This window comes from Carlito syrichta, unplaced genomic scaffold (genome assembly GCF_000164805.1).
Source record: "Carlito syrichta isolate Samal-C Ts95f unplaced genomic scaffold, Tarsius_syrichta-2.0.1 Scaffold307199, whole genome shotgun sequence".
In the NCBI taxonomy this organism is placed as follows: domain Eukaryota; kingdom Metazoa; phylum Chordata; class Mammalia; order Primates; family Tarsiidae; genus Carlito; species Carlito syrichta.
The window spans coordinates 71,454-81,189 of record NW_007251295.1 but is presented as its reverse complement, the minus strand read 5'-3'; the positions used below and the strand labels follow the sequence as shown (position 1 = coordinate 81,189).

Here is a 9,736-nt window from a genome sequence, read left to right as displayed (position 1 = left end):
TTTTTGTAGAAAAGGGATCTTGCTATGTTGCTAGGGCTGGTCTCTAACTCCTGGGTTCAAGCAATTCTCTGGCCTCAGTCCCGCAAAGTGTTGGAATTATAGGCGTAAACCACCATAGCTGGCCAAATTTTTAAAATAGACCTATTATACCCATATATTCCATAACTTTGCAAACCACATTCTAAGTAAATAATTTTATTTTATTACCCCAACATTAGATGTGTACTCATTATAACAATAGAGAGTTATTGTTTTTTCAAGTCATTCGTTTCATTCCAGGCATTAATCATTGTTAAATAAAAGTTCACATTTATTTGTAGTGCTCCAAATTAACATAGTTCTTTTCAAGATCCCACATTCAGCTTTATAATTATATTTCATATCATCACACCTTTTCAAATACATTTAATAAACAGAAAATATTGTTTTTTGTTGTTAACTTCTAATGGTAGTGGAAAGGGACTAATATAAAGAAAGCAATAAAAATATTCCATGATATTGGTACTTATAACAAAATGGTAAATTTGATTTCTATATCTCTTACCTTTGCAGTCAGAATCAGAAGACAAAATGTCAGAACTGCCGGCATTTTTATAATTGCAAAAAGCAACTTGTAAGTATCTGTGATCCCCTGTGTTTCTTCTTTTACTACTGATACTTCTTTGTTTTCTTTTTTTAGAAGGGCGACTAGTGTTGTTGTTATTAAAAATATAGTTCCCCAGAAAAAAAGGAAATCTGAAATTAAGAATGTTTTAAATCCATAATTAATTTCTGAAATGATAGGACTTCATTGATATTAAATAATTCTCAACTAAAATGTTATTTTAAAAAATCAACATTTAGGTACCTCTTTATTATATTCAAGGTATCATACCAGGCACAGTAGATGAACAAAATGGTCCCACATCTTAAACATACAAAGATCCAAAATAGTGCCACTTAAGAACAAAAAAAGGGTTATAGACATTTAGTGTACAACTGAGTTGAATGAAGCAAAAGCCTACTGTGCCACTTTGTTCAAGGCAAATACGAGGGGTAGGAGATGATTTTTTTATTCCCTAAGACCAATCAGTTATACTTATATACACAAGCCATTTCAGTCTTTATTACATTATAACAACCTAGACAACAAACAGATGATTATTTACATTAGATTTTCCATACTGTATTTTTTTTTTGAAAAAAAGAGAAAAGTTTATTTAAAAGTAAATTAGAGAAAGAGAAGGGAGAAAGAAGTTTCACCTCCCCATGGTTGGGGAGGGGGCCAAAGTCAGGAAGCGTGGCGACAGCCATAGCTCAAAGAACACATGGCACACCAGAGTCTAGCAAGGCAATGGCCCCCACATTGTATTTTTATTAATTTATTATTTTATTAAACTTTCTAATGTTTAAGAATAACCTCCTCTTTTCAATACTATGATACACAAGCAATTTGGTCATACTTGTAGGTGTAGAATGGGGACAGACATACAGAGCACTGTCTGGGTTGTTTCAGTGAAAGATAATTGGGCCATTAGCTATCACCTTGAACAAATTTTGTGAAGGGAGTGAATAATGGTCTGGAAGAGTCTGCTAAACAGCTAAAAATAATAGTAATAATAGGTGTATCACTTATTGAGTGCATACCATATGCCATAAACGTGCTAAGCATTTTACATATATCATCTTTACTACAACAACCCAATAGATTAGGCTCTCAGTAGCTCTAATTTATAGATGAAGAAACTGAGTCTTACCAAAATTAAGATGTCCAAAGTTACATTCTAAGTGGCAAAAATATGATTCGATGCCTTTTAAGTACAACTAGTTTGAAAACCTGTGCCTTATTAATCACTCTGAGAACTGCTTTATTTTACCCCATTTGATTATCTTAGCAAACTTGTCAGATTGGCAAAGCGTGTTATCACCATGTACAGATAAGGAAAAGAAATTCAGAATACTTAAATCTTTCCCAAAGGATGGATTTGAACCTCAATCTCCTAAATGTGGGCCTTACAGTTTTTCCATAATTCAACACTGCCTACATGAAGATTTGTTTTTTTTTGAGTTGGAGTCTCACTCCATCGCCTAGGCTGGAGGACAACGGCACATTCATGACCACCCCAGCATCGACCTGCTGGGCACAGGCGATCCTTTGGCCTCAGTCTTCCAAGTAGCTGGAAATACAGCCATGCGCTACTACACCTGGCAAATTTTTTGATTTATTGTAGAGATGAGGTCTCGACAAGTTGCCCAGGCTGTTCTAGAACCCATGGGATCAGGCAATCCCCTCACCTCGACCTCCCAAAGATTTTTTAAAAATTAATTTTGAAATAACAATCTACTAGAATTGGCTAATTATTTAATCTCCAAACTTAACCAAAAGCCAAGGCTCTGCTATTCAAATTATGCAAATTAAATAAGCTAAAATGCTTTAAACGTACATGGAAAATTGTGTTGTGGGATTGATTCTTTTTTTTTGAGTTGAAGTCTCACTCTGTCGCCTAGACTGGAGTGCAGCGGCCGCTCCCGGCCACCGAGGCCTCAACCTGCTGGGCTCCAGTGATCCTTCCGCCTCAGCCTTCCAAGTAGCTGGAACTACAGGTGTGCACTACCACGCCCGGCTACTTTTTGATTTATTGTAGAGATGAGGTCTCGCCAAGTTGCCTAGGCAGGTCTTGAACCGGCGGGCTCAGGCAGTCCACTCTCCTCAGCCTCCCAAAGTGCGGGATTACAGGCTGAGCCACCGAGCCCGGCTGGGATTGATTCTTTTCTCTACCATGAGAAATTTCTATTTAAACTTCATCAAAATAACATTCTAGCATATAATTTCTGGTATTTTGAAATCTGATTTAAAAAGGAATGCGCAACAATTTAACATTATTCTTAAAAATGAGGCTAATGTCAATTATTTTTGTATTCTTTTTTTTCTTTTTTTTTGAGTTGGAGTCTCACTCTGTCGCCCAGACTGGAGTGCAGTGGCCACTCCCAGGAACCGCAGCCTCAACCTACTGGGTTCCAGCGATCTTTCCTCCTCAGCCTTCCAAGTAGCCAGAACTAGAGGTGTGCAACTACCAAGCCTGGCTAACTTTTTGATTTTTATTGTAGAGACGAGGTCTCGCTAAGGAACCTGGGCTGGTCTCAAACCTGCGGGCTCAGGCAATCCACTCCCCTCGGCCTCCCAAAGTGCTGGGATTACAGGCTGAGCCACCAAGCCCGGCCTATTTTTGTATTCTTAATTTCATCTATAAAATGACTTGTTTGCAGAGTTTCATGTATAATATTATTCTCATGTTGTTGTTCATCATTTGGTTTAAACCAGCTATTTTATTTATTTATTTTATTGTTTTGTTTTTTTTTTCATGAGTTGGAGTCTCACTCAGTTGCCCAGACTGGAGTGTAGTGGCTGCTCCCGGCCACCACAGCCTCGATCTGCTGTGCTCCAGCAATCCTTCCGCCGCAGCCTTCCAATTAGCTGGAACTACAGGCGTGCTACCACGCCCAGTTAATTGTTTGTTGATTTATTGTAGAGATGAGGTCTCGCCAAATTGCCTAGGCGGGTCTTGAACCCGCGGGCTCAGGCAATTCACTCACTTCGGCCTCCCAAAGCTGGGCCACCAAGCCAGCCTAAACCAGCTATTTTAAAAGACCTGAAAAAAAAAACTTTATTACTTTCACTGTTACCAAAAATTCCAATTACTGGTCTCTATATAAATATTAAGTGAAAGTTAAAAGTTTTCCAGTTATATACTTCTTTAAAAGTTCAATTTTTCTAGGCAAAAAATTTTAAATTTGCTTAGTATAGTCTCCCAATTTTAATGAACACAATCTTCATCTAGAATTTAAGTTCCTTGATACCAATAGCAAGAGAAAGAACAAAAACAAATTAATAGGTTTTAGTAATTATTTATAATTTCTTTGTGCTTTGAGGAAAAGATACCAGTATACATGGAAGAAGGAAGTAGTGACAATGGGTTATTCACAAAGCCCTAACTCAAAGGTTTTCTGTATCTCACACATACAGAAGAATGAAAAAGCCAGCCAGGCTCGGTGGCTCAGCCTGTAATCCCGCACCTTGGGAGGCCGAGGTGAGTGGACTGCCTGAGCCCGTGGGTTCGAGACCTGCCTGGGCAACTTGGCGAGACCTCATCTCTACAATAAATCAAAAATTAGCCGGGTGTGGTAGCGTGCCTGTAGTTCCAGCTACTTGGAAGGCAGAGGCGGAAGGATCACCGGATCCCAGCAGGTCAAGGCTGCGGTGGCTGGCAATGGCCACTGCACTCCAGTCTGGGCAACAGGGTGAGACTCCAACTCAAATAAATAAATAAATAAATAAAATCTTTAACTCTTCTCTGGCATTAGTCTATCCTGCTCCCTGTCCCCAAACTCAAATATGCTGCTTCCTATCCCAATCTCATCTTCTAATCATTGGTTACCACTGCAGCTACATGAGTGTCTCAACTACCAGTTCACAGGCTGGATCTGGTTTAAAGACACACAAATATATACACTAAAGACAGAGTCTTGCTAAATTGCCCATGCTGTAGTGCAGTGGCTATTGACAGGAGAGACTGAGCGCACTTAGGCCTGGAAAACCGGGCCTAAAGCGATCTTCCAAGTCTCCCAAGTAACTGGCACTATAGGAGCATGTGCCACTCTGCCGACTAAAGACATTTTATATGAGCCTACTAAGTGTTTTTAAATTTAGGAAACAAAAAAGGCATTTCCAGCTTCTCTTGAGTACCATGAGATTTAGCAATCCTGGGATCCTATTACTATAAGACAATTTACCGGAGTTGATGTTTCTTACCTTTAGAGTGGCATAAATTTTTCAGATTATCACCGTCCCCTCTAATTCCTATAGGATTGCACCAATTCAGATAACTCATTACATTACCTACCTACTCAATATATTCCATGTCCACTTATGTGTAACACACTCAAAACAGTATTAATTACAGATCATATTTCAGAATTTTAAAAAATCATGCCTCCTTTTAATACTCGGATTTTCTAAACATTGCCTCAGCATTTAGCCCTCTTTAATTACCTAGGCAACTGTATTTCCTTTTGTAACATGGTAGCCCAAAATCTGAGAGGGTTTGAGCATAATGTTTACCTATTACAAAGTTAGGCCCAGCAGGGAGAGACATTGGTTTATTACATTTATGTGAGTGCCACTGATAGCAGTAGGTCAGTGATGATGAAAGAATCTGAGCCTTAGGACTGCATAGCAGTTTTGCGATCAAGCAAGTTAATTATTCAAATTCTTATACAGTGTTTACAACCACATTAAGAGTGATGACAGCCGGGCTCAGTGGCTCAGCCTGTAATCCTGCGCCTTTGGGAGGCAGAGGTGAGTGGATTGCCTGAGCCTGCGGTTTCGAGACCCGCCTGGGCAGCGAGACCTCATCTCTACAACAAATCAAAAAATCAGCCGGGCGTGGTAATGCATGCCTGTAATTCCGGCTACTCGGAAGGCTGAGGCGGAAGGATCGCTGGAGCCCAGCAGGTCGAGGCTGCGGTGGCTGGGAACAGCCACTGCACTACAGTCTGGGTGACGGAGTGAGACTCCAACTCAAAAAAAAAAAATAAAAAAAAGGTGATGACTACATTGTCTTCAGGCTACCTGGTTACCTGAATTCGCTAACCCCAAGACTTGTTAACAGGGAACATGCATATCCTGAGGAGACCAGCCTTGGCCAGGGGCTGTTCCCTGGAGGAGGGGAAGAAAGGAGCCAGATATGGGAGAAAGAGGCAATGCCCAGATACTTAACCCACACCTTTACATGATTCTTTCCGTGCTCTTTAAATTCCTCAGAACTACTGGTTTTTTTAGTTATCCTATAATTAGTTTCCAGAAAGTACAAGTCTATAAATATGGTATGTACAGTCATAAAAAGGAAAAGGAAAAAGTAGAACTCTTTAACTCACAACTAAAATGTCTGGACCAAAAACACCAGTCCACTACAGATATAAAAAGTTAAATTAAAAACTATTTTTTATAAAACAAAACAAAACAAAAAACTATCTTTTGAATCTCCTGGAGAACAAAGTTCAAATTCCACAGTACAAACAGCAATTCAAAATAACAAGTCAGCCTAAATAAAAATCCGCTGCCAAACCTTGATTTATTAAGGAACAACTGCAAATAAGGAAATACAGATATAATTATAATAACTCTTGAACTCATGATGGCATTCTCTGGAATGATGTTGTATCAATCACTCTCACATTATACTTAAGAGGTAGTGCTAATTTTCCTAATTAGCAATTTAGTTTCCGTAGCCTCTTTAAATCTTGATTTTTCTGAAACTTTCTTAAGTAACACATCATTTCATTAACCCTCCTTGGTGATATGAACTGCATTCCCAGGACAAAATGAAAAACAGATACATAAAAAGTATCACAAAGTATTTCCAGGTAAAGAATTATTCATAAAGCAGGACTGAAACCACAGAACATTCAGAGACAAATCTGCCTAGGTGTAAAGCAATATCTCAACCAACCAGAGGAAAAAGTACTACCATTATTATTATTTCATCAGTAATAGTAGCCTACTAGCAGTTTAGTAGAAGGATTAGGTGTGTGTAAGATCGTATAAGATTCCAGGAGATGGGTAGTACAGTTGTGATACCTATTACCACTCATGTATCCAAATAACACCCTGTTGGGAATTTCCAATCTAGCACAGAAGCTGAGGGAAGTTTGGTTGTTTAAATTTCAAACAATCTCCTGAATTTATCATCACTAATAGAATAAACAATTCTGTATTTCTGATGTTATTACCGATATTGGTCACCTTGTTTCCTAGTTGTAAGGAAAGTTAAAAAAAAAATTTTTTTTTTAAAGCCCTCAGAAACCAGGCACAGAGACTCATGCCTGTAATCCCAGAACTTTGGGAGGCTGAGGTGAGAGGACGCCAGAGTCCACGGGTTTGAGACCAGCCTGGGCAACTTGGTGACATACTGTCTTTACAATAAATCAAAAAAGTAGCTAGGCGTGGTGGTGTGCACCTGTAGTTCCAGCTACTTGGAAGGCTAAGGCAGAAGGATGGCCTGAGCCCAGCAGGTCAAGGCCGCGATGGCAGTGAGCATGCCACTGCACTCCAACCTAGGTGCCAGAGTGAGATTCCGACTCAAAAAAAAAAAAAAAAAGCCCTCAGAAAACCTCACATGTATTTTACTCAAGCAGAGAAAAGGGAACATTTTGTAGAATGTACACCCAGTTTCTTACAGAATAGACTCCTTCCCATCACAATTAAAGAAAAGCTTACTAATTTGGTCACAACCTTTCCTTCAGCACCAATTCCCAAAGCCAGTTTCACAACTGGGGGTTCAGGCACTATGAACATCATTGGCAACGTCCTGGACCAAACCAGCCTCAGTGCATTTTCACTTGTGCATTCTGGAGTGCCATTTCTCCACCTCATGGAATCTTACCATTCAAGAACAAAGATAAATGTTACCTGCATCGTGAAGCCTGAGTCCCAAAAGCAGCTTATGGTCAGCAAGTCTGAGTCCCCCTAGAATGTTCATCTCCCCTAGTACTTGTGGGCGGAACTACGCCTTATTCGGAGGAGACCCTTAGAGTCCAGCCCCTTGGCGGATTCAATAATGTTTGAATGAATTAACTCGGTTCCATTCACCAGAAGGCTAGATGAGGACTTTTCGTGTAAGAGCAGGTTCAGAAAAGGTCAGAAAGTATGGAGCTAGAATCTCAATCCAACAAAAGACAAAAGGAAAAATGTGACAGACTTTTTTAAAAAGTGTGCATCTGTGTATTAAGCCAATGCAGATGGATCCCTACACTCAGAGTTTTGTTATTTGATGGGCTGCCTCTCCCTGTCCATTGCAGAGTACTGATCAATTATGACTGCTCTACCGTCATTCATTCTGGCTTTAATGATACTTCAAAGATGTCCATTTTGAAGAAACAGAAAACTTACCTCAAGTCATCGCCCATAAAATGATTTCCAATAAATTAAATAATGAGCTTCCCTCCAACGTCACACACTCTGTCAAAAGGATTCATAAAGGTAAAATAAATCTAACAGCTTAGTAGTTTAAATACACTACCTGAAAGAGTAACGATTCCCCTGGGTTGAGGCTGGAACCGCAAATATTTGTTACAAAAGTCGGCAGACTCAAGGGCCAAAAACAAAACATTGCCCAAAAAGTAGCCCGCTGTTTGGCCCACCGAATTGCAAGTAGAAGCATAACCCACGTTTTCCCGGGATAACATGGTCAACGCCCAGCCATCCACAGCGATGTCTTGAGTGGCGGCCAAGAATTCGAACAAAAAAAATGTCACAGTGAGCGCAACCACGTCGGGCGTTCTGCCATCGTTATTCCCGAGCAAATGGTCCACTTGAGTGGATAAATACATCATGAAGAATCCTAGTATGTACTGTGTCGGGACAAGCCAAGATTTGCGACGACCGAAGTTCTTAAAGTAGACAGCATCAACCAACGGGGCCCAGAGCAATTTGAGACTGAAGGGCCAAAAGACGAAACTGAAGAAAGCCTGGTCTGTATAGCTAACATTTTTGCTCTGCAAAATGAGTGGGATGCTTCCCGCCAAGCCCAAAGGGATGCCCTGAAGCACGTAAAGAAAGAGCAGGAGCAAGATGCTGCTTAGTTCGGCCCGGCAGCTCCGCGGGACTTTCGGGAAGTCACCAGTGTCGAGATCCCTCAGAAGAGCTTCTCTGTCCCCTTCCCCGCCCACCGAGTCCGGGTGACTGTCATCCCAGCCGCCCGGCGGCAGAGGCCCGCTCTTCATATCCAGAGCGTGGCTGAACGTCCCTGGCCGCCGCTGCCGACTGCTGTCCTTGTGGGAGATGGTGGGGGACATGTCAGAGACGATGCAGAGCCCCGTCTGTGGAGCGCCGGGGCTGAGCGTTTTGTTGCCGTCTGGTCGCAGGTCCAAGCCTGTCGCTCTGGACCGGAGTTGCGGTGGTTCAGGGAGGAGGGCAGGGCACGGGGCGACAAGGGCACCTGAAGCCAGGAACAGGTGTCCTGGCTGGAGGCTCAGGCGATGCCCGGGTAGGTGCCCCCTTCAGCGGCGTCAAGGAGCCTGAAAGAGCCCCGCCGGGCTCGGGGCTGGAAGAGGGGGCCGTGGTGCCGCGGATGGGAACCGGCTCCTGGCTGCGGCAGAACCGAACGGCCCGTCCCCCGCCCCACCTCCAGCCCTCGCCGCTACAAATGCGGCGGAGAACACTTTCTCCACGGGACTCCAGAAGTACCAGATAACTTCCTGCCTCGCGCTTCAGGAAGTGGTCCCGGTCTCAAATGAGTCCCTTCCCTGCATCCAGAGGAAGCCAATCAGGACACACTCAGGTAGCCGAGCTCGGAAACAACGCTTTGGAGGAACCCGCAAGCCCGGCAGCCGAAACCTTCGGGGGAGGATGAAGGCCGGAGCACCACACAGCCGGGGCGGGGCGCCGCGCGCGCTCGGGCTCTGTGAGCGCATGCGGCGGTCTGGAAAGCGTGGGCCTCTCTCATTGGGCCGGAGCGGCCACGTGTCCGCGGATTGCGTCAGGCGCGCGCTGGCGGTGGAGTAAAATAATACCGTGCGCCGTCTGAAGTTGGACGGGTTGTAGAAGGGTTTCTTCGTTGGCCTGCTGGAGGCTGATGCCCGTACTCCAGGGTGGGATTTTGCTGTGCTCCAGCGTTCGTGAGCCGGTCGGAAACGGAAAGGAGAAAGATTGAAGTTTACGAAGTTTTTAAAATCAGGAGCCAAGGTCGCTTTCCGCCTT

General features: G+C 42.8%; 1 protein-coding gene across 3 annotated transcripts in view; it reads right to left on the bottom strand.

Moving 5' to 3' along the window:
• Positions 1 to 9,258, bottom strand: part of SLC33A1 (solute carrier family 33 member 1) — a 19,992-nt gene extending 10,734 nt beyond the window's left edge. For 2 of the 3 annotated variants that reach the window (XM_008064107.1, XM_021715579.1), the window contains exons 1-2: positions 8,058 to 9,258; positions 545 to 735 (exon numbers count right to left, since the gene is read on the bottom strand). In XM_008064107.1, coding sequence (XP_008062298.1) covers positions 545 to 735; positions 8,058 to 8,832 — 966 coding nt within the window. In that variant the 5' untranslated portion in view covers positions 8,833 to 9,258. The remainder of the gene's footprint in view (positions 1 to 544; positions 736 to 8,057) is intronic. The other variant, XM_021715580.1, reaches the window with a different exon arrangement.
• Positions 9,259 to 9,736: the final 478 nt, after the last annotated feature.